The 24,286-nt window shown below is 45.9% G+C and overlaps 1 protein-coding gene across 1 annotated transcript in view; it reads right to left on the reverse strand.

Moving 5' to 3' along the window:
• Nucleotides 1-3,675: 3,675 nt before the first annotated feature.
• Nucleotides 3,676-24,286, reverse strand: part of LRPPRC (leucine rich pentatricopeptide repeat containing) — a 103,448-nt gene continuing 82,837 nt past the window's right edge. Inside the window, exons 31-38 of the mRNA XM_075536158.1 lie at nt 18,504-18,592; nt 14,996-15,200; nt 12,417-12,556; nt 12,212-12,327; nt 8,921-8,995; nt 6,313-6,397; nt 4,335-4,477; nt 3,676-3,837 (exon numbers count right to left, since the gene is read on the reverse strand). Coding sequence (XP_075392273.1) covers nt 3,781-3,837; nt 4,335-4,477; nt 6,313-6,397; nt 8,921-8,995; nt 12,212-12,327; nt 12,417-12,556; nt 14,996-15,200; nt 18,504-18,592 — 910 coding nt within the window. The 3' untranslated portion in view covers nt 3,676-3,780. The remainder of the gene's footprint in view (nt 3,838-4,334; nt 4,478-6,312; nt 6,398-8,920; nt 8,996-12,211; nt 12,328-12,416; nt 12,557-14,995; nt 15,201-18,503; nt 18,593-24,286) is intronic.

A 24,286-nucleotide genomic window follows, 5' to 3' on the forward strand; every position in this document is an offset into this window, starting at 1 on the left:
TAGCCAATAGCTGCTTCTTTTTCTTTACTTTTTTATTTCTATTTTACTTTTCCTCCTCTTTTTCTTTTCTTTGAAGCCACTCAGACCACGATTCGGGTTTGAAGGATGGGGAATCTGGAGGGATTTTCTGGTCGGTTCATTTTTTAATGAAACATGCTCTATATCCAGCTCATCTCAATTATGAAAATCAACGATAATGCCCTCCATATGGATGTGTGTGTGGGTTTCCTTCCCACCTCTCCTGTGAACTTTCCAGTAGATCTCCAGGTCTTTCTTCTGAGGTGCCCTTGAGCGGACTCAATCCTCCACCTTTTGGGTTAGCAGCCTTGTGAGTTAACCATCGACCACCCAGGGTCTCCCCCACCCCGACCCTGCTGCAGATCCACCCACTGTCCCAGCAGCCTCCTGTGGAATAAAAGGGTCTGGGCCGTCATCTCAGTAAGATACTATTGTGTGTGATAGCTCTTTGGTTTCCTGACCTTGACACTTAGCGATTTGATAGAATGCCCTCCAGAATCTGGGTTTGCCTGACGAGTGTCCTCATGACGATTCCGACTGTGCGCTTTTGGCAGGAACATCGCCTGTGGGCAAAAGGCCCGGGACAGTGGGAGACGTGAAGGACCCAAGGCGCTGCAGTGGCTGACTGCGTTGGGAGCGTCCAAAGATAGCAACATGGAAGAGACTCGGACCCAGCTAGTCTGGGCCGGCAACTGGGGCCTCGTTTCATTTAGAATGCTCCCAGCACACGGGGCCAGGAAGACGCTCCACTTTGGAAAGGGGGAATGCCCATGCCGGCAGCGAGTGCGATCTGCTTCCGTCTTATATGTCATCCTTCACTCTCATGACTCGTGATGCTCAAACTCCGTGCAGATGTTTCTAAGGGTCAGGTGGTGAGTATCTTACTTCGGCATTGCCAGCTCTGTGCTGTGCTCCAGTGTGAAAGCAGCCAGAGACGGTTGACTGCGTGTCAAGGAAGCAGTCTTTCCAAAAGCAGGTAGTGGCTCACTTCATTTCACTTAAGACTATGTTGCAGACCTTGATCAAAAAGTCAGGGTTTTGAAATGTGCGTTTTAAGCCTCATTTTAAGAGGAAGAGGCTCCGGACGTGCAGCAATGACTCAAACACAGCCGTCCCGAGTCAGAACTGACCTGCCAGCCCCCAGCAACAATTTCAGGTGATACACCACTGGACTGAGGGATTATTTCACACTAATTCTTCTTTTAATTGCGATTTTGGTGAAAGTTTACCGAGCATTGTTCTCCCAGGTAACAATCCTGTTTGTGTTGTGGCCCTGATTGCAACCTCCACCTCTGCAAGGTTGTGGACCGTTCCCACGTCCGCCCTGCTTGCCGTTTCTCATCTTTCTTTCCCATCCCTTCCCTTCCCGCCTTCTGAGCTCTCACTCTGGTCAAAGGCTCCTCCCCTGCGAACTGTTTTATGGGGGATGTGTTAATCCGGGTAGACTAGAGAAACAAATTCATAGACACTCATATGTGTATAAGAGCTTTATATAGTGTAATTATGTATTAAGATCCCATCCCAGCGCAGTCCAGATCAAGTCCGTAAGACCAATATTAGCCCAGATATCTATGAAGCCCTCTTCAGACTCACGCAACACATGCAGTGATGCTGAATGTAGGATGATCACAGGTCAGTGGGTGGAATGTCTTGTGGATCCAGTGGCAGTGGAAGCATCTCAGCACTGGTGTGGGTCTCCACGTGGCTCCTCCAGCTCCAGGGCTCTGGCTCCGTCAATGTAGTTCCATGTCAACAGGAAGAGGAAGCAGCAAGCACGTGTGCTGTCTCCAGGGAGGAAGACAGGAGTCCCCAGAATCCTCAGAAGGCCATGCCCACATAGAGGCCCCATTGGCTATGGCCGTATTGGCTGGCTAGACTTCACCCTTGGAAAGTTGAGATTATGTAACTGCCACAGATGATTATCCTAATGACCAAAAGATGTGTGGCATGAGGTGAATCTGCCACACGAGGTCTTCTTAGATGACTGAACAGCAAGGGGGTTACTGTGAGGACCTAGGTGGGCCTGCCCTTAGCCATGGTATTTTCAACTGCCTCATGACATGCATGTGAAAGTTGGACGTTGGATAAAGGAGGTCAAAGAGTGGGTGGAGGGGAGAAAAAAAAGAAGTCCAAAGAAGAATGGTTGCATTTAGATGGTGGTGCTGGGGAGGAACATTGAAAGTCCCGTGGACTGCTGAAAGGACAAACAAGTGTGTCTTGGACAAACAGAGTATCTCCAGAGTGCTCCGTAAGGCCTGTCTTGACCGATTAAACCGTTTACAGCCCTGATATTGAAATCAACCCCAAGTGTTCATTACAGACTTACAATGAGGGGTTCTACTGAGACTCATATTAGTCACCTCCAGAAAAGCTTAGCATCCCCTTCTTTGGGGGCCTTGGGTGCACCGTGGGGCAGGGGCTGGGCTCCAGGGAGTGGAGACCCTTGCAGCTGCTGGCCCCTGCATGCGTGGTGCGCATACCCAGTGCCCATGAAAAAGCAACGGGAAGTCCAGATTACACCAAAACTAGGCCTCATTCCAGAGAGCCAGTCTGTGAATACTAAAAAACAAAAATGAATCCAGCCAGCAAGCTGCATACAAGAGGCAACGCTCCATGGGAATCACTGAAGGCAGGGGCATGAGTGGGGCGCTCCAGGTACATCTGACAGGGTCAAAGTCACAGGGCCTCCCCCACTGCCCCTGCACCCAGGGAACATGCCAGAGGAGCACTGCATGGGGCCTGAGGCTCTTCGGGTACAGGTCTGCACGTGGAAGCAGGGCAGCTGCTGCAAACCATGTACCCTCGGGTCCCTGCTCAGATCTCCCTCACACCATCGGCGCAGGCTCCGGGAGCAGAAGGGCTGGCCCAACCACCAGGGTCTCAGCAAGATGCATACGCTTCCTCTTCATCCAGGTGGATGGTGGGAGGCAGCTCACCGACACGAGCTCGGGCGAGAGAGATGCAGGTTAGGGCTTCTTCTCAATGAATCCTTTCAACATCGTCCCCTCCTCTGCACGCCCCAGCCAGGAATTAATGACCTGATCCTAGTATTACAGATTGTTTTAAGACACTCAATGTGGTGGGAAATTGTCCTGCCTACCAGTATTTTAGGCAACTACTTCCATTTTAGACCTTGACCTGCAGCAGAACCAAGAGAGGATGACTTGGAGGGGGTGCCATTAAAATGAATGCAAACCGAGGTCCCCTTTGGGTCTGAACCCGCTCTCCCAAGGCATGGCATACAGCGGCAAGCGTGGGCTTGAGGGCAGCCATACAAACAAGGCCCGACTCCCCGCCTCGGAGCGGTGGAAGCCAGGCCCAGGTTTGATGTCTACAGGATCTCTTCACTCTCACGTCAGGGCCAAGGGGCACCCAGTGGAAAGCTCACTGACCAACCACCACATTGTCTAATCCCAAGACTTTGAGAAACATCTGCCCACTAGTCTATGAACAATGAAAGAGGAATGTTGTTAGTGAAAATGAGCAGTGGGCTAAAGACACCCTGGGAGAATCCAGACAAAGGACACTGGAGCCGCACGAGATCCTCTTGAGGTTTACCTGGCAGCAAAGGGAACATGGTCTGGTGACTGCGCCTGCGGGGACTGTCAGCGCGATACTGAGCACACTTTACATGCCAAACAAATAAAAGTACATAAGTACATCGCATTTTTGCTTATTTATTGTTTTCCTTTCAAATACATTTAAAAAATAACATCCAGACACAGTCACAAATATACACAAGACGCCGTCAGGCCTGCACCTTCACAAAGAGGCTTCCTTCGCTGCCTTCAGCTGCTTCACATAAAACTCAAAGCTTTCCTGTGAAGGAGACAACAGGAGGAAGTTACCAGCAAGAGGGAAGCCACAAAACTTAGTCTTAGGACCCTGACAACTGGAAGCTGGGGACTGGGCCCTGGGGAGGAGGGGAGGGGTCAGAAGAGTTTCTAGAAGGTACACAGTCACACGGACACCTGGATTTTAGGTCACTGAGTCCCATTTTGGACTCCTGACCTCTGGAACTGCGAGGACATAAATGTGTGTTTAGAAAAGAAACACTGCGACCGCGGAAATGACGGGAGAAGGACTCCAAGGACTCTGGACCCCCGCATGCTCACAGGTCAAGGTCTTTGATGGCCCTGTGCCTTAAACCAGAGCTGGGGCCAGAAGGGGGGGGGGGCGCATAGTCTTCCAGAGCCAGAGCCAAGACCCAAATGCTCAAGCCCCGGGCCAAAGGTCAATAACCAGTGTGAAACCCACTCTCCACACGTGCTTTCAAAGCGCACACGGACCTGAAGGTATTCCCCGAGGATACTCACTGGGGGTTCTGGGAAAGGCACATCCTCCCCCGCAGCCTTCAGCAACACTGCGTAACGCTTCAGAAACAGGTCGTTCAACTCGACGTTCCGGGCGGTCAAATCGCCATACATCGCTTTAGCAGAGGCAACATCATTGTCCAGGGCTAGAGAGAGAGGTGTGTCAGAGATAAAGACGGCTTCTCCTCCCGACCCACAGGCCTTTCAGGGCCCCTGGGCTGCGGTTTCCACAACACGTGACCACTTCAGCCAGCCTGAGCTCAGCCACCATGGAGGCGGGGGAGCATGGGAAACACTGTGCCCAACCAAAGGTCTTGGGACAACACAGATGGCATCGAGTGCAGGGGTGGGTGCTCTGCTTGGGAGACCGTGCTCATCAGTGACGACCGACTGGAGCCCCTGAGCGTGCTAAGGGCACACCACTTGTGCAGCCCTCCTCTCTGAAGCACGCTGTGAGGTCAAGTGAAGGCAGGGTCAGTGGGCGGTTATAAAGCCATCTACCCGCTCGAGATTAGGGCCTCAACACGAGCCGGGTTGCAGCCCACCATCTCCACACACAAATGTGACTCTCACAGTTAGCTCCAGAGAAACACTACCCAGTCCCACTGGTGCTTCTCAAGGGAATGATGCAGGAGCCTGCGTGCGAGGTTCAGGTGCCTCTCTCTCTTTGATCCAAGAATCCAATCTTGGCTGATTTGCCGGAATCTCATTTTTAAGTGTACTGACAAAATTCTAAGGTTCTATTGCTAATCACTGTTGGTAACTCACCTCTAAATGCGCATTAGATCTTTACACCTAAGCACCCAACCAACGCTTAGCCCCTGTGTGGCACCCGGGCCCAGCAGCTCACCGGCCAGCACCCAGGAGGGATGGGGCAAGCCTGGAGATGACTCCTAAAGGAAATGAAGGTGCCCAGCTCCCAGCTTTTATTGAAACAAGAACAGAGATTGGAAGTGTGAGTGGCGCTCATTCCTGCTGTTTCAGTCTCTTTCATTGATCTGGCTCTCCTGGCCCAGGGCCCATGCAAACACGCTCCGGCTATCATTCAGAAACCTCGGGTTCCTCCTCTTCGCTGCTGCCCGACCGCCCTGGTCCCCACAGCTCCAAGGTGTGAATGCTCAGTTGAGTGGCAACACACACAGTGCTGTGCTACCTGCCACCATTTCGTGTTCTTCATTCTTTAGCTCGCCAGTTTCCAAAATGCACCTGCCAGATGGTCTACAATGATTGCTCTATTTTGAAGTACTTAATGTACCCCTTAAAAGGGTGAAAATATGACGAACCAACTTACTAATTCTGATCGCTGACGAGGTTGTTGAGCCAACAATAAATTCAACAAAGCATTCTTTCTTGACCCCAGCCCCTCCTCTGGGCAGGGGGTGTGCACGCACGCAGGTGGGTACGTGATCAGGCCTTTGGAACGCAACATGTCTTGATGACTGCGTGCGTAACCTTCAGACCGGCCCCACAATGTGGGATTGCTCGGCAATTGGAATAGATGGATGCTTTAAATCACAAGACTTATTCATCTCGCCTAGGAAGCACGGTCAACGGTGGGCTCACTCGTACACAACGGGAGGGCATTGGGAGCAAGACGGTGAGTCGAGTGAAAGTCTCACATATATACCTGCTTCATGGTACACATGAAGCTGTAGGGCCTGGGGCGGGGAACGCATGTTGGAATGGCTCTCCGTGTGTAAGCCCAAGTGGACTTCTGGGTCTTCCCAGGAGGCTGGGGTCTCACTCAGACACACCAGGGGTCCTCTGAAGAGCCTTAGTGATATTGTTTTATTTTCAAATGATAAGAATCATCTCATGTCTCTTTAAATATGGTGTTTAAACCATTCTACCTATGCAAATTATTTATATCATAAGCAAGTAGCGATATTTAGGATGATCTTTGAACTAAAATTTAAGACTTAGTGGATGTATTACAAATATTTAAATCACTTAATGAAGGTAGGCAGATTAAACTTCTTACCATAGCTCTTCATGATGGACGAATATACTTCTTCCTTTTCAATTAATTCAGGAATCAATTCTAACAAAGATTTCATAGTTGGTGCCTATGAGATTAAACAGAGGTAGCATCATCACAGACTCAGAAGCACAGGGAGATTGAACAGTGAAATGGTAACACAGTATCAGGAAACTTTTATGACAACGGCTACAACAGAACTGCCTGTCCCATTTAATGTTCCGCCTTTGCTCTGCCCTAGCATCTGACGCTGATTCAGGAACTCAGAGCCAACATAAACTAGTGTTTCTCAAAAGTTAAATGTAATTACATTTACATCTCTATGTAGATTTTTCTAAACTCCTACAAGGGTGTTTTTTTTTTTTTATGTCTACTCTTCTATGTCCATATCAAAAAGCTAAGTCCCAAGAGTAGAAAAGATAGTATTTGTCTTTTTAGGAGCTAAAATTTCCAGGCAAGAGGTGGAGCGTCCAGTAAACACTGAGCAGTTGTACAGTGAATGGCTGGCCTAGGAAGGGAGCATGCCAGCCACTTTGGGGTGGGGGTGGGGCATGCGCTTTCAGACCCCCAGCATGACTTCCTCAGTGATAGTTTATATACTTTTGTGCCCTAAGTGAAACCCAGACTAACTGGTCTGCTGCCACTGGCTAACTACTCCACTGGGCTCTTCTACAGCCCCTGCTGGCTGCACCCTGTGTGGGCGATCAAGCCCTACCTGGGCGAGCACTTCCCTGGCAATGTGGGCACTTTAAAACCCTTGGGGGAGGACTGAGTGTCTCAGTTGGTCTATGAAGCTGTTGCACAGCCCAGCCCCCCGGGAGCATGGCAGCAGGAACCTGGCACAGACCCAGGTGCCGACTGACAGGGGCTTTGGGCATTTCTTATACTCTCATATCACGCCATTTTGAAAATGGTTCCTTAGTGGCAAAATTCAAAGGGTTAAATATTTTCTAAAAGCTGGTTGTTTTAACAAGTCAGAGATTAAAAGGTGCAATTAGGTAAACTGGAGGAAAAAACAAAACGTGTGTGGAAACTAAGGGAAACTTCAGCAACCAGATTGGAAACAACACATTCCATTATGAACCAACACTAGATCTAACACTTGGCAGGTAAGAATGGGGTTCCTCAGAGGAAAGATCCGGGAAGCAAAGCTATGGAGGGGTAAACATAAGTAAATATGTTCATTCAGAAAAAGAGAGGCATTGGCCTATCTACATATATTTATAGGGCAGTACATTGAGAAAGTGGACGGACTTTGGGCCTCTGCTCAAGATCTTCCTCTACGCAAGCACACATTGTTCTAACAACCTGGAAATTTGTGATGCTCACCCTCCTGACATGATCGCTGAAGACAAAATAGGCTAATGTGGTGAAGAAAGCTGATGGTGGCCAGCTAGCAAAAGATACAGTGCCTGGGGTCTTAAAGACTTGAAGTTAAACAAGTGGCCATCTAGCAGAGAGACAACATACCAGCTTGTGCAATCATAAGGTGTCACCAGAATTAGGTAATAAACAAAAAAACCATAGGGTTGAGAATGAGGGGGTTTGGAGCAGAGACCCCAAACCCATCTGTAGACGGCATAGCTCTGATGAAACACACAATATCCCTCTGGTTCTTTGAGGCTTCCTTACCCCCCACTATCATGACCCCAGTCCCGCCTTTCCGTTCTGTCTAGACTGGATCATGTACAGATAAAGAGCTCAGTACATGACACACGGAATCCAGGTCGGATAAACCCCTCGGGAACAGAAATGGGAGTAGAGATACCAGGAAGGTAGGAGAAAGGTGGGGGAGGGGGGAAGGAAGGGGGAACTGATCACAATGATCAACCCATAACAGCCCCCCACCCCCACCCCAGGATGAACAAGAGAAACGTGGTGAAGGGAGACAGTAGTCAGTGCAAGCTATGAAAGTATCAATAATTTATAATTCATCAAGGGACCACAAGGGTGGACAACTGCGAAAAAAGAGGAGCCGATAGCACGGGCTCAAATACAAAGTCAATGTTTAGACAATGTCAGTGGCAGCGTATGTACAAGCCTGCTCGATACAACTGATTGTTATAAGAGCCCCCAGGAAAAGGGTTCAAGAATGGGGTTTCTGGTGCTTCACAGGTAGAAAGGGGATCTAAAGAATGTTTTTAAATAAGCACTTATGCATTGAACATAGTACTACATCGTGGGACATGGCCTTGAAACCACACACACACACACTTTAGTGTTCATGAGGCTGAGTATGCACACTGGGAGCACTAACTGTGGTGCCATTCCCAGTTTACAGGTTTAGCCTTGATAACTGGTCAAAAGCAGGCAATTTGGGAGCCATTTGGCAGTGACCCCGGCCATGTGTCTACACTATTACTTGTGTTCGCTCCAATTCCAAGGTCCCTGTGTGCAGCCCCGGGAACGGAGAATTCACGCTCGGTCCAAGAACGGAGCCACAATTACAAGCCCCCCCTCCTGCCATCCACACCCTATGATGTAGCTAAGTGTGCAGACAAGCACATCACACCTTCCTCCCTTTAGATGCGGCCCTGAACCAACAGGCTCAAGTTCAGTCAATCCTGTATCTTTCCACAAGACAGGCTTCTTAGCAAGTCAAACATCGTACCTTTCCCGGCCTCTGAGCACTCCGGATACAGAAGATGGATAAGATGGGGGTTTGCTCAGCGATGGCTCCACATCTCTGGAAATGGAAACAGTGAGGATTTTTGATAAACAAGCAGACCAAGGTGACCAAGGTGAATGTTTTCAATTAAGAAAGTTCATGAGCATTCAGTGGGGTATCATTACCAAGGGGAAGACCTAATAGGCGAACTTCTTTCTTTTTTTAAGAAAGAGAAACAAGTACGAGTTCTGCAGAGCCTTGGTGGCTGCTGCCTTTGGCACGACAAGTGTAAAGTTTGTTTAAAAGGAAAAGGGAAAAATTAAACAGAGGCTTCGACAACCTCGGAATAAGGTTTAGGACCGCAAAGAAAGAGGGAAAAAAGAAACACCATTCCTCTCCAATTATACTGCCAAGCATTCACTAGTGAGCTAGGGATCATAAGGTTAATTATACATTTAATAAGGTGTCAGGGAGATAACCGCTCGTTTCTTTATAAAAATTAAAATGCACAAAGCAAGTTCTCTGTAAAGTATAATTACCTACACTTATGCATACAAAAGGACTGATTTCAATCTCTCTATTTTAGAAAAGGCTTTCATTGCAACAGACAGCCAGTGCTTAAGAAAGAGACAAAAGTTAAACTAAAAAAAAAAAAAAGTTTGTATGACAGACCAGATAAATCCACTCGTGGAGGCTACGGTACAATCAAATATGGCAAGACAATATTTTAGTTTATGCTCATCACAGATGTCATTCTCCCAAGTTTCTGAGCGCAGGTAGCTCCTTTAAAGCTTTAAAACACTGTCACTACTAAAGTGAGTGCTATAAAGAGAACTTTTGGGGACACGGAAGATTTGCATTATACACTGATGTTTTCGACATCTGAGAATAAAGCACTCTTCCGTGTGGCTAGAGCGATGCTTTACTGCCTGACAAGCACAGAAAGGAGGGAGAGGGTTTATCACCTGAAGCCTCTGCCTGCTGAAGGAATGGACATGAAAAGGGCAGCACAGCCAGCCGTCACCAAGAGCCCGGAGACGGCACACCGAGGGCAGCCTCCCAACCCTCCCGACGTCCACAGGGGCGCCAAGGAAAGCCTAGCAGGTGATGCTTTAGACACGCCGGTAGATGCAGGACCCAAAGGTGACGCATAGCGATCCCCTGTGGGTTTCTGAGACTGTAGCTGGTTACGGGAGCAGACAGCCCAGCCTCTCTCCCAAAGAGGCAAACAAAACAGTAGGTTAAGACCGAATGAGTACTATCATATCCATAATTCTCTGAGGGGGGGCTTCAAAATGCTTATGAAAATGAGATTAAAAGACACAGGAATTCTCCCATGACCTTTCTAAAGTCCACTCATATACTGAATGCCTACAACATGTGTTTAGATATACAAGGAGGTACCCAAAAGAACCCAGAATTTTTTCCCCAAAGCTATATATTTTAACTTCTTTACAAAACAACCTTATCACCTTCAAATTACTCTCCATTACATTTAATATAGTTGTCAAATCTGCGATTCCATTCTTGGAAACACTTTTCAAATTCATCTGTTTGGATGGCTGACAGCACCTCCCTCTTTTTCCTTTTTCGTCACCTCTTCTACATCATTAAATCGCTATCCTTTCATGTCCCTCTTCATTCGGGCTGATTCACAGTCTGACCTGGTGGAACGAACTCCAAATGCACCACATGATGACGTTTTTGTCCGTTTGGGAAACTGATGGACGTCCAGAGTGAGGTTTGTCATCAATCGACATTTCACTTTTCTTAAGATGAGAAAACCACTCATACACCTGGGTAACACCCCCGCCCTTCCTTATAAAGCCATTTTCAGCATCACAAGTTTCTGTGGCATTTTTCCTGCGCAGGAAACAAAATCTCACAGTCCCAGGTTGCTCTTTTTAATCGGCCATCACAAAAACAAGGTCTGAGTTAAGCTGCTTTCAGGAAAAAAATTCACTGTGATAGAGAGAGTCTTCCCTGGAGATACCACCAGATGCACTAACTCAGAGCTCGCCTAGCGGGGAAACGTATGTACTATGAAAACATGCTCCTCTCCGGGGTACAAGTCACACTAAACGCAGCAACATCAAGTAAGGAAAATATTTTGGAAATCCCTGTCTATGAGGGGGCTTCCGAAGTTTATAGGAAAAATGCCCTTACCTGTCAATTCCACTTTTCCATGAACCTTTTGAAGACCCTCTCAGATCAAATGTCCTTTTTTAAAAGGAGGGCAAATAAAAGGTACACCAACCAAACCAAACCAAACCAGCATTTCTCTCCACTCGGGAACCAAAGTAAACAATCCTTGAAGCAAGAACTAGTCACACTTTTCACAAAACTGCCAACACCAAGAACACGCTCCAGAATTTGTTGAAAGGTTTGCCGTTGAGGTAGATGAACTTTCGGGATGAAGAGCGGAGCTGGAGCAAAGGGGTGAAGCCACACCTTCCTGCTCTGCCTCTGAGGAGAGCTGACAGCTGGCAGAAATGTGACGATTGTATTATTTACTGTCAGAAACCGGTCCCGGGCCTCCACCTGACACCGGCGTCTACACAAACACAGCCGCCGGCGGGGGTCTCGGTGTCTGTTTGACTACCCCCTGCTGGGAAGGGCTCTGGCGGTGCCTGTTTGTGTACACTGCCAGTGGCAGCTCCGATCACCCACGGCTCTGGCGGCACTTGGCGCAGCTTCCTGTTTCGTGCTGTTACAATGGCATGAATGCAGTTGTCTCCTTCCCCGAAGATTGCTAATTTCACGGAGAGTGCAGGCCACAGAGACCTGCATTTGTCATTTAATGTGTCTGTGACACACAAGTGAATAGAAGGCAAATTCAACTCTTAATCAACCCTGAATGAGGCTCCGGGAATGTTTGAGTAGTCAAGCGAGAAGCTGTACTGGGAAAGCAAACATTTCCTACTTTTTGTTTGCAAACTGTGTTGCCATGGAGATGCACGGTACTTAGAGCAGTGGCAAAATTAAAGTAGGAAATCCAAGGAATGGCTGTTTTCTGTTACCTATCTGCACAGAAACATCCATCTTTAAGTCACTTCAGCCAAGCCCGTCCCCCTACTCACTGAATCAAAGGACATTTTGAGTCTGCTCTGGTGGCTTAGAGACCAACCACCGCCGCCCACACTCATCCTCATCAGGCGACCTTGACCGGCAGGAAGGCACAGGTGCCCGCAGCACCACCCTTCCCTGCCAGGATCCTTGTCGTCACACAAGTGTGTCTGGCAAGTCCCCCAGCCACTCTCGCAAGCCGCCTGACCCCTGGCTGGTGGGGCCTACCTGCAGAAGAGCTTTGGCATCCTCCACCTTGCCCGAATCCACCAGCTGAAGGAACAGATCGGTGACAGGTTTGTAAACTGCAAACTGATTGGCCAATCGCTCTGCCATGATGCTTACTGGGAAAACGACAAGGAAGAAAGAGTCTTTGTTAAAAAAGTGGCAATCTCACTAGAAAGAGAAAATGAGTTCTTCAGCAAGAACGTACGCTTTTCCAGGGCCGACTCCAGCCGCTCCTCTATGACTTTTCGGAACAAGTAGGACAAGCCGAAGAACTGGGGCTCCACGGTCCGACTGCCCGAAGTCAGCATGCCCTCGAGGCTTTCCACGGCGACGTCCGTGTGATTGCTGGCAAGGAAAGGTAGACCCAAGGTCAGGACGCACTTGCTCAGGCATGAGCAGCACAGGGTCCGTAGGAAACTAACTTTGGATTCACTCATGCGAATACATCAGGAAAAGTGAAAAATATATTTGTGGATAATCAAATAAGAAGCATTAAGCAACTAGAATCCCAGCACATCAGTCACTCAGAGGTTTCTAGTGCAAGCCGGGGTTAAGTAGTCTCTGGCTTTAAAAGATTGCTCTCGGAAGAGACCAGACCAAATAACTGTATGTAGAACTGACAAAGCATAGAAAATACTACGTCTTAAATATGTAACCTGATAAGTGTAGCTCTTTGGATAGAGCACGAAATCCTGTTAGATGCCACAACTTCAGCTTTGTAATCCCCACCTGGTCACTACTGCACAAAGTAAAAGTAACTGACATCATCTCAGACTTATTACAAAAGGTGCTGGTTATATGGAATGTAAACCCCCGCCTGATTCACAACAGAAAGTGAAAACAAAAACAAAAAACTGTCTTCAAAAAATATATCTTCTTATCTCTAACTCACAGTCTGATCAATTTTATTATATAATATTTGGAGCATACAGTCTATACTAAAATTCTCCCCCCCCCAATTTTTTTCTGCATTGTTAAGAAAAATTTAATTGGCTCTACTTAACAAGTTATGATACACAGGTATCATAACACAGGTATGATCAACTTTCTGTTCTGTCAATCAACTAACTGATGCCTTACAGAATGATATGGCACTCCAAAGTTATACTATCAATTTTATGTTGAACTTGTACATTAAATATCAGAATTCCCCAACCAACAATGAACACCTTGTTAAAATAAAATTTTTCTTGTGGAGTTTAGAGTTACTTAACAGTGAATGAGAATGTATATCCCATATTGTATAGAAATGGTTTATATGGTAACATTTAAAAATTCATCCAGATCTAACTTATAAAATATCTTCAATCTTCAAGCTTAATACAATTGCATTCCCTTATTAAAAGAAAAGTTTCAAGTCTGATTTGTGGAAATAGCTTTAAAACATAAAAGCAAAAAACAAAACTCCCTGAACCTTCCACCTAAAGAAATATTAACTATGCTTGACATGATGGATGGGTGTATGGATTGTGATAAGAACTGTATGAGACCCCAATAAAATGATTTTTAAAAATAGAAATATTAACAAAAGCCCTCTCCAAACAAGCATGTATTATTATCCTACACATAAATTATTAAAAGATTAATTAGTAAAGAAAATCGGTTTTTTAAAGGAAGAACAATGTCGCTATCTCTACTCAGCAACTATTCCCCCAACCTTTAACTTAACCCTTTCACTGCTGAATTCGGTTTTGTTTGTAAGGTTTTGTAGTTATGCATCATCACCAATGTAGGGATGCATGCCTGGTCACTGAAGGTTTACATTTTTTCTTAGTTATGATGGATTTTGATAAATACTATGACATGGGTCTAAACATGCCTCAGTGGATGCTGGTGTAGGGTAGGTGGAAGGATGGATGTAAGAATATAGTCACATGAGTATTACCTCAGTCTGATTACCTTCCTCCCAGTAACACACAGAAAGCTGTCCATATGCTTCCAAGCCTTATCTCGCTGTGCCCAAATCACTCCATCCATCTCATATTGTAACTTTTCACCAAAGTAGTTAAATCACTAATGAGCTTTCTTCTGTTTTACAGTTAAACAAGACCCTGCCCTGTTGCTGGCATGTGGGGAAAAGGCCTCCCAAGAAACCCTAGATGTGGAAAATTTAAGCAGTGCTTTTCTGTACCACAGGCTACTGAAGAATTGAGGTGTGTGTGTGTGTGTGTGTGTGTTCCTTATGAGTGGTGGTTCTCAACAAGACCTCCTGAGACAGTGGTGGGAAAGCCCTTAGAGCTCCAGCCCTCCTGTGCTGACAGGAGGGGTGAGTGACAAGCAGACACCATTTCTAACAAACGAGCTGGGCCTCCTCGAGAGTAACTCTTAACTGTTGCTGGCAAAACACAAGAGCTAAATTCTCATCTTCTGTAAAAAACTGTTTCTGTAAACAGTAGCCCTAACAGAGAGCAACTGTGAAGCAGTCATGATTTGATACTGTTTCTTCTAGGACTTAACTTTAAAGTAACAGATGTAACCATTCCCTGTTTATCAGGGAGTAACTAGCAGTTGGCATCAGCATTTCCTGTGGAGCCCTGGTGGTGTAGTAGCTACATGTTAGGCTGCCATCACAGAAGAAAGAAGAGCAGGGCTCAGAAACGCACAGGGCGGCTCGACTCTGTCCTCTAGTCACTAGGAGTTGAGATGGACTTGATGGCGTGGAGTCTGGTTTTTATGCAGTTGATAAGGGGTTTCTAATAGGCCGGGAAAAGTTTATAAAAAGTGGTCTGTGAAAGAATGCTCCTCCCAACATCCAATGAAAGAAAGCTCGCAGATACTACTCACTTCTTTATTTGTGCCAAAGCAGTGTTATTGATGAAAACCATATTTGAAAGGCCAATTGAATTCTCCAGTCCACGGACCAGCTTCTCAATTGTGTGTATGCTTTCGACATCACCCTTTAAGGCACACGCCTGCACGAGGCGAGTCACTGCCATCCTGGACGGCAGCTGCTCCCGGTCCAAGGTCGCCTTCAGCGTTGCGAGAGCCTCTGAAACGCAAGAGCAGGCGACAAGGGGTTTCTGACATGACTTGCTCTTACTTCAATGCAGTTTGAAAACTAGCTCCTAAGCACAGGCAGCAAATGGCTACACACACAAAAACGAGTATTTTAGTCTAGGTTATAAAAATATTAATATTTCATGAGAAATATTAAAAGATATATATTTATTTCACTACAGTAGGAGATATCTGAGAGCAGAGAAATTTCATTAAGTCACAGGTAAAATATAAATGCTACTGACAGAATGTAGATTCCATTCAAGGATAATAGTGATTAGTTTCAATGAAGGTACAAAGAATTTGAAGTTTAGAGAGAAAAAAAAGGAATGTATTCTAAAAATATGTAATTTTCACCCCCATTCATCCTGTCCTAGATTTTATGACGGTGACAATGACACGATGGTCTAAAACTCCGAGAGCCTCCCGATGCTTTCTTGAAGACAATGTATCGTGCCTTGTCCAAACAGGGCCAATCATCCGGGAGCAGCCACAAGAACAAAAATATTTTATGTAAGAAGCTTCCACAAGAACAAATATATTTTATGTAAGAAGCCACCTGGGAGGTATTTTCTGGTATTCATTTTATGAAGAAAATATAGCACATCTAATTCTGTAATATAGTTAATATATTAATATATATTATATTATATATAATATAGTTAAGGGCTTCTGTTTGTTTGATAAGTATCATAGTTAGAAGTACTTGATTACAGGCCAATGTGAAATATCCTGATTAAATTATTTCTGTGCAAGTGTAGCCAAATTATAATATAATGAATGAAAAGGTAGATTGGGGGGGCAGATGTAACACTTAACACAACCACCACTGTCATCAATGAAAACTTTGTGGCACCACGGTCTGAAGGCAATGTTAACACGGACAAAACCAAGATGCTCAAAGCAGCCTTCCGAATAAGAACAGTCTATCTTACGCGGAAGAATGGGGCACAGGTAAAAATTAGAGCCTGGGAAAAACAATGTAGTAAAAAATATGACCGATTCCTTGTTTATAATTGAATTAATGCCTGATTCACAATTATTCCAAATCTAGAATCTTAACCAGTGATTCTGGCAGTTTAAAAAACCTACCCAGGAAAATATTTCAATGCACACATAGAAAGGCGATAAAAAGATTAGGTATACTACTAATAAAGTCTATAAAAAGTAAGCTTGGTAAAGCCTTCATCCCTGTGGCCATGCACAGATAATCAACTTCTGAACAGCCTCCCTAACCGAGCTCAAAGCAGCGACCATAACATGAAGGGACGATGGCGAGCTGGGCCCAAGCACTTACTATTAGGACCGGATGACAACATGTGAAGACGGAGGCACAGAAAGTTAAGATGATTTCCCCAAGTGCACAGGGCAGGGCTGCCATCCCCGGTGCAGGTGTGGGGGAGAGATTGTGGGCTGGGAGCAAATTATTTCACGCCCATCCAAAGGCAGCAGGGGCCACGCTCTCCCAGGACTTGTCTTGGGCACACGAAGGAACAGCAACAGCAGTACCCAGCCCACCCTTTCCCCCAACTCCCTCCAGTCCCACATTTACTCCATGACTCACTACTGATCTTGATTATACTGTCAAGGGGTATGGACTGGCTGTCAATATTCTAGAACAGCTCTTAGTTTATACAATTAGACTAAGGTTTAATCGGCTTCCCATTTTAGCTGAGGGTGAGAAAGAAAAGCCACCTGAAAGAGAGGCCAGAGAGGGATTTTCTGAACTATGAGCTCTGTGCGCCATGGAGGGGCACAAGGCGCGGGGAAGCAGGTCCAGCGCGGATCACTACTGTGGGGCGGGGAGCCTGGCCCCTGCTCAAGCTGGGTCCGGGAAGAGCAGACTCAGGACTGCCTCAGACCTTCTCCTGCCCTTGTCACAGAGCAGCGATATACAAGGTCAGTAGCCAAGCCAGACCAAATTCAATCTAGTTAAAAAAGGAAATAAGAAACCCTTTGAAATTAAAAAAAAAAGTCCTTATCTCCATGCCTACAGAAAACAAATACTGTTGGCTAAAATGAACTTACCAGTTGGGAAAGCATGTTTACTTCTTCGATGCTTTTAATTTGCCGATTGTTTCCCCATAATATAGCAATTAAACAAAAAGGGCTTTGGGGGTCTTTTTTAAACTCCTGGAAATAACAACCCCCCCCTTTACAAGTTTTTGCGCTACCCACTCAATTATGTATGACCTACGGTTATCTGTCCAAAAGGCCTGTCTGTGGACCTCCGAGGTAGAGATTTTGCAAAGGGAAAAATCACCACTGAAATATTCAGTCCTAATCATATTAAGGAAATGGACATGGTCCAGAAGGATGAGGTATTTATGACAAGCAACTCGGAAGCTTCATAATCAGACGGCAACTTTTCTTCCTAATGAACATGTAAATGCAGACTAACGCCGCCATCACTAGTTTGGGGTTGGAACGAGAACAGCGCTGGTGTTTGCAACCTTCTTCTCGGAAGAGGATGCTCGAACAGCCCGTCTAAGCGGGGGTCTCGTCGCATGGGCAAAACTGGCGTTGCTGTGCGAAATGTCAAATGTAAAGCTTCCTGTGAAATGACGCTGCGCCACGGCCTTCCTCTAGGGAACTCGCTCCCGAGACCTGCAGATCCAACTCCAGCCGGTGGCACACCCAAGCAAACAGCCCCAGCCTCAGCCGACTCCCAAACAAGTGGCCCCAGCCATCTGAGCTCCTCTCCGAGTGTTAACCCACAAACGCCAACCCCAAACCAACCTCATATTTTTATTGCTGTTGGTATTACGAACTATTAAAAAAGTATTAGATTAAGTTTTAAAAATCAATATTATAATCATTTGGTGCACAATCCTACACATTTAACACTCAATTTAACTCATTTGCTATCTCACACACAACCAACACGATACGCAAGAAACAACTGCTGGGAATGGTTTCAGATGCTCTAAAGTATGTTAATTTCCAGAGCAAAATGACTTGTGCTGTGAATTTTAACGTACTTGAAAGCCTGTACTTTCTCTCGTTCTGGAACACAAATTTTGCATGTCTGAAGAGCTGTGATTCATCTTAAGAAAACCCATCTTGTGTTAAATGGAATGGAAACTGGACTAAGTGGTCAAATGACAAGTACATTCATATTCAAGCTGTATTATAAATGCATGTACAGTAATTTACGTCTCTCAGCTACCACAAAAGGCTCTTGATAAGCAGGTAATTTGCTAAATGGACTCCTTTATCCAAGTATTCGAAGGGCGTTACAAGAAAAATCTGCAGAGGCATTAACGTGACGCAAAGGTCAAGCATTGTGACATACCTTTCAAATAATCCCGCCTAACTTGCGTTATGAGGAGGAGGCTGTTGGCAGCATCGTTCAGTGTGAAGCCCTTGATGTGGGTCTCGGCGCTAAAAGAAGCAGACATTTAGAAAGGAATTACTGACATGCTTCTGATACGATAATAAACGGTTGAGCACCAAGGTGAAATTATAAAAACTACTGTTCGTATGTTAAAAATATTGCTGCAAAATATCGACCTGGAGACAGCTTTTGTGTTCTCCTGTCAATGGTTATAGAAGGATAATTTTTTTTTTGCATTCTGACAGATGACAAAGTTGGAAATGAGCAACAAAAGAAACAAAGTACAAGATTTTTTTAAACAATCGGTTCAGATTCTTGAGCGCTGACATATTGGATGACGAAAATAACTGCATGCCCCGCATTGTTCGGCTGCGTCCCAAGCTGGATACTTTTTCCTCTTTTTTCCACATTCACCATCATTAGCAAACGGAAAACTATTCTTTCAGCAACAGAAATGAACATTTATTTTCAGCACTGTATAGTTAAAATATAAACGAAAGCATATTACGAACCAACACCGTATCATTTGGTTGACTAATTTTCAAATTTCTGTCATCCAGATACTTAAGAGTTTTTAGAGCTGAACACACTGCGGGACGAAAACCGGTGCCACATTAAAAACGTAAAGATTTCAAACAATAATCTCATCCCTGTCGGTCTGCAATTTGCCACAAACAACTGCAGCAGCAACAACCACCAACTTACAAGACCGGGGAGCAGAACAGGGCTCAGCCAATGGGAGAAAAGAAAGCAAAAACACGGAGCTGGAGAGGCCTCTGGTTCCCACACTGTCTGCACACCTCCCGGGGTGAGATTTCAGCATCCTGAATGTCCCGGGGTTCATTTCCCAGTTAGGAAATCTCCCCAGGTCACAAGGAGCAAAAGCAGTCGCTGTCACCTGCCTTAACAAGCTCAGCGATGCTCTGACCGCCAACGAGCCCTTGCCCTGCCAACGGGAACACAGAAGCTGCACCGATTGTGGGAGAAGCAAGGTCACTGCTAAATCATTCCCGTCAATCCCAAGACCTCCAAAGACAACCGGACGGCCAGCCTATCCTCTAGTCACACTTGGCCTCGGAGGCTCACCAAGCACTCCAGGGCACAGGATCTCCTCATTGCCCCACCAATCCTCTTAATCCCCCAAAGAGCACTGCTCAGTTTGACCTCTCCCTTTGCCCCATCTGTCAAAGCTCTTAAGTCAACAAACCAGGCATGAGGCTAAAAACTGCCCGAAACAAAGGATTTACTTTCTCAATCTTTAGCATGATTAAATAAACATTAGAGACTATTAAAGGCTCATTTCACATCCCAATATTCCTATGGGTATTATATCAGAGGCTCTTAAAAATATTACCCCAAATTCACTACGATCCTGAAGTCTAGACAAACTTCTCTGGGCTGACATCAAGTGTGAACGACAAACTTCTGGAAACCCCAGAGAACAAAACATCTTCTTTGCAGTGTCTCTTTGTATTTCCAGAGGCGGACTGTTCATTCAATGGGTGAATGTAAGGACAAGGACCTGGAAGAACAGGACGCCACGCTCCTCCTGAACACAGAGCCGCGGATCTCGTCAAGCTGACCAAGCAGAACCAAACACACGTGCAAAACGGGCAAAAGTGGAAACATGACCAAAAGCTACCAATACATGCACGTGTACACATAAACACAATCAAAAGCAATCTGTTTGATCCGTAACGTTTTTCCTCGTGGAAAATTCGGATTCGGTTATACCAAATCCAGCTTCCTGTGGGGATAAGACTGTGCTGCCCAATAGGGTGGTCACTAGTCACTTGTGGCTACCGCGCCCTTGAGGAGCCGAGACGGTTTCTTCTCATTCTTACACATGCGCAATAAAATGCATAGACTTCAGGGAGAAACGGGCTTGAATCTCCAACACCAATGATAAACATACATCGATCTCCAGGAGAGACTATTGTAAGAGGGGTGTCACGTCAGACGCTTCAGAGCAGTGACTGGCAGTGGACCGGGCCTAAGGAGCACACCCACATGAAACATCAGCGGCGCCTTAACGAGCATTATTCTGGGTAGCAATAACTGGCCGATCCCGTAAAAATCACCAGTGACACGGCACAATTTCTAAGCAGAACAAAAAGCTAGTAGGGACTGTAGAAAATGAAGAGCTACTTTAAAAGATAAAGTTGAGCTGTTGTGAGATGGTTCTCGAATTTCGTAAGAATATAGTTTAGCGCTATCAGAAATTTAAAATAGTAATTGCATCCTCTGCTGCTCTTTCAATAAGCACTTTCCCTCCCCTTAGAAAAATTTACTATAGGCAACATTTTATAACACAAGGAAATATTATTCTAAGTAAAAAAAATCAAATAAAGTTAGTTTCTTGGACAACGCTCAAGGCTGCTGCTACTGTTACTTTTGAAATTCCATTATTTGGTGGGAAGGTAAAAATGCCCTTGTCTCCTAAGGGGGTCAAGTGAATCTGCAACACTTCAGAGACGGCAGCGGGGGCAATGTAAACCTGCATTTGAGCTCATGAGGAAAACCATTGCTGTTGAAGGAGCCCAGCAGGTGCCCAAGGAATGCAGGGCGCACTGTCCAGACACCCCACAGGACAACAAAGCTCCCCTTCCTTCTTCACAGAGCAGGAGGGGCCCGGGTGACCTAGTCAAATGTAACCACCAAAGTAGGAAACAGATTCTGAGAAGACACATGAATTTCTTCCAGTAACATAGCGACTTAGTTGGAGAATTTGCACTGGAACTTCCACTTTGCAATCCCACACAAGTTATCTTCAGAAGTACCTAATGTTGACTTAACCCACAAGGCAATTCTACACGGCTAGGTTCAAATCCACCAGCTGCTCTGCAGAGGAAAGATGAGGTTTTCTGCTCCCACCAAGAGCCACGTCTCAGAAACCCACGGGGGCGGTTCTACTCTGTCCTACAGGGTGGCTAGGAGGTGAAAGGGACTCGATGGCAGTGTGGAGGGCGATCGTTCTGTTGGTTTAAGGGGAAGAGCGGGCACCTCAGGGCACGTGAACACTTGGAATCGAAGGAAAACTGATTTCTAGGTTGTGACATTAGGAGAGCGGAAAGGGCTGTGCTTATTACCACCATCTTCAGAGTCAACAGCTTCAAACAGGTTTGATCAAGAGCCACAGCAAGATATTATATTTGACATAAAAAAATGAATTTATATTTGAGACTACATCAGAATATGCAAATACACACCCACAGTCGAAATCAGTTTCACGGTGAAATACTTTTACACATGAAATGCTGACATTTTCTTTCTCATTTCTTTCTTTTTAATTGCTGGTCCTGTCCCACCAACTGGACACCCTGATTAGTTTTAACTGCGGGTTGAAAAGGACCCCTGGTGGGGTGGAGGGGTACATGTGGGGTTGTGAATTGCAAAGTCAGCAGTTTGAAACCACCAGCCGCATCTCAGGAGAAAGATGAGGCTTTTTACTCCTGCAAAGAGATATCGTCTCGGAAACCCACAGGGGCAACTCTGCCCTGTCCTATAATCGCTGTGAGTCCAAATCAATTCATGAGTGCTCCATTGGGAAACACAGTCTAGATATTCGGTCTCCAAAGAGATGTGTTCAGAAACTCCTGGAACGCATGTGTATGACGTGTTGTTTACACTTCTTCTACAAAAATATGTTTATAATACATTAGTACAGCTCACTATTAATGGCATCGGAGCAAACTATTTGAGACAGGTGCATTTTAAAAATGTTTATTTATTAACATTTATATTCCTGGACCCCTTTCCAGATCCACTGATTCCGAACCCTGGGCTGCACAGCGAGGACCTTCCTATGTTACCAGCGTGAAGCTCATTCTTCCAAAACAAGTCTAATTAAATATCTCTACATCCTGGAGTTTTAAAGAGGCCTTTTTTCTACCTCTTCCTCCTCCCATATCCCCTCTATTTCAGAAAACCCAAGTTATAGGTAGTGATGATAATTTTCTGAGAAAATATAATTTTAGGAACAAATCCACACCCTGGATCTTTGTGGTCACAGATGAAAGGTTTCTGTCCAATATTATTTTCCAAATGACAAACTAAGAATATATTAAGTATTCTAATGGTGAAAGAGGGGGTAAAAAACCAAACCAAACAACCTCCACTGCCTTTGAGTCAACGCAGACTCTTATCAGCCCTAGAGGGCAGAGGAGAACTGCCCAAGGGGGTTTCAGAGACTGTAACTCTTTACAGGAGAAGAAAGCCTCGTCTTTCACCAGTAGAGCGGCTGGTTGTCTTGAACTTCTGATCTTGCAACTAGCAGCCCAACACATAACCATTGGCCACCAGGACTCCTGGTATTGCAATGGTCGTAACTAACATGTGTGAAGCAACTGGGTAAACACACAAATCCATTATCTACCAGTTTGTGGGACTGCAGTAGTTTTTGTGTTACTGCTATGTGGTGCTGGGAGCTAGGTCACCAGTACTTCACACTAGCCTGGTGACCAATGAAGGACAAGTTTCAGTGGAGCTTTCGAACCACGAGACTCGGTAAGCAAGGCTGAGAAATCAGCCGACGGGACTCCTAAGGAGAGCAGCAGCATGAAGTCTGACAGCAGCGCTGGGCAACGAGTCCCGTGGTTGGAGGGCACTCGGCGCACAGAGCTCAGCAACGGTTCAAGTCCACAGGAGGGAGGCCGTGCAAGACTGAGCATCTTGTTCTGTTGCACATGGGCTCGCCAAGAAGTCAGTTGATGTGGGGGCAACTCCTAACCACAAGAATCACGCCGACGAGACACACAGTGCATCACAGTACCTCATCCGAAAATCCTCGTGTGGCTGTCCCACTATACAGACAGACAGACTTATGACTGCACATACACACCAACAGTCACATACAACACGTTTCCAATGGAGTGCTGCTGACTCAGTAAGCAACATGTGTTACTGACATGCCAACAGTAAACATACCCTATGAAGCAAACCTTTGCTATGGAATCATATTCTCATTTAATTGTATCGATGCACAACTTTTTGAATCTCTTTTGAGTGTCACTGCATTTCCCACTGACCTGAAATAAGCCACTTTCTAGTCAGGATTCTTATCTTTCGAAAGTGTGTGGCTTAAAAATTTTAAGGCCCCCAATAAAAACAATAGAGAGATTCTTCAGCCTTTCCCGTTAAGCCGGAGGCCTGTGTCCACAGACAGGTGACCTTGTTCTCCCCCTGTCCAGGCCCTGGAGATTCAATCATTCACGCTTTCAATAAAGCTATCTGGGCCAAGCAATGGACAGAGCGAGGTCAGCTGGCACACCGGGTAACATACTTTTGCAAGTCTTTTCATCCTGAAACTAGGCAGAAAGACGGAATAATCACTACCATCAAACAGACCCCCGGCACCCAAAATCTGAAAATAAAAACCCTAACAGGCAAAGGAGGACAAACAGCAGCTGCAATGGGTTGAAAACTTAACGATTCTCTACCTATCTCACTCTCTTTCAATACCTAAGGAAAAAATGTTTGTTGTCGGCAGAGGTTGCTATAAAATGTCCATCGAGTAACATCTGACCAGGCACACTGTGGGCTGGGATGGAGTTTGCAGTGCCACGGCACCTGCAGCTCAGTTCCCACAGCTCGGCCCAGGCCCTCAGCCTCGGCTATGAAACCCATAAGCCTTGGCACTGCATGGCCACAGGACAGGCTGGTGCCTTCAGGGAGCTGCTGGGCCGTGGCTCACCCGCTCTTTCACTTAGGGCCTGAGATTCCAACTGGGCTCCAGCACTGCT

This window comes from Tenrec ecaudatus, chromosome 17 (genome assembly GCF_050624435.1).
Source record: "Tenrec ecaudatus isolate mTenEca1 chromosome 17, mTenEca1.hap1, whole genome shotgun sequence".
NCBI classification, from domain to species: domain Eukaryota; kingdom Metazoa; phylum Chordata; class Mammalia; order Afrosoricida; family Tenrecidae; genus Tenrec; species Tenrec ecaudatus.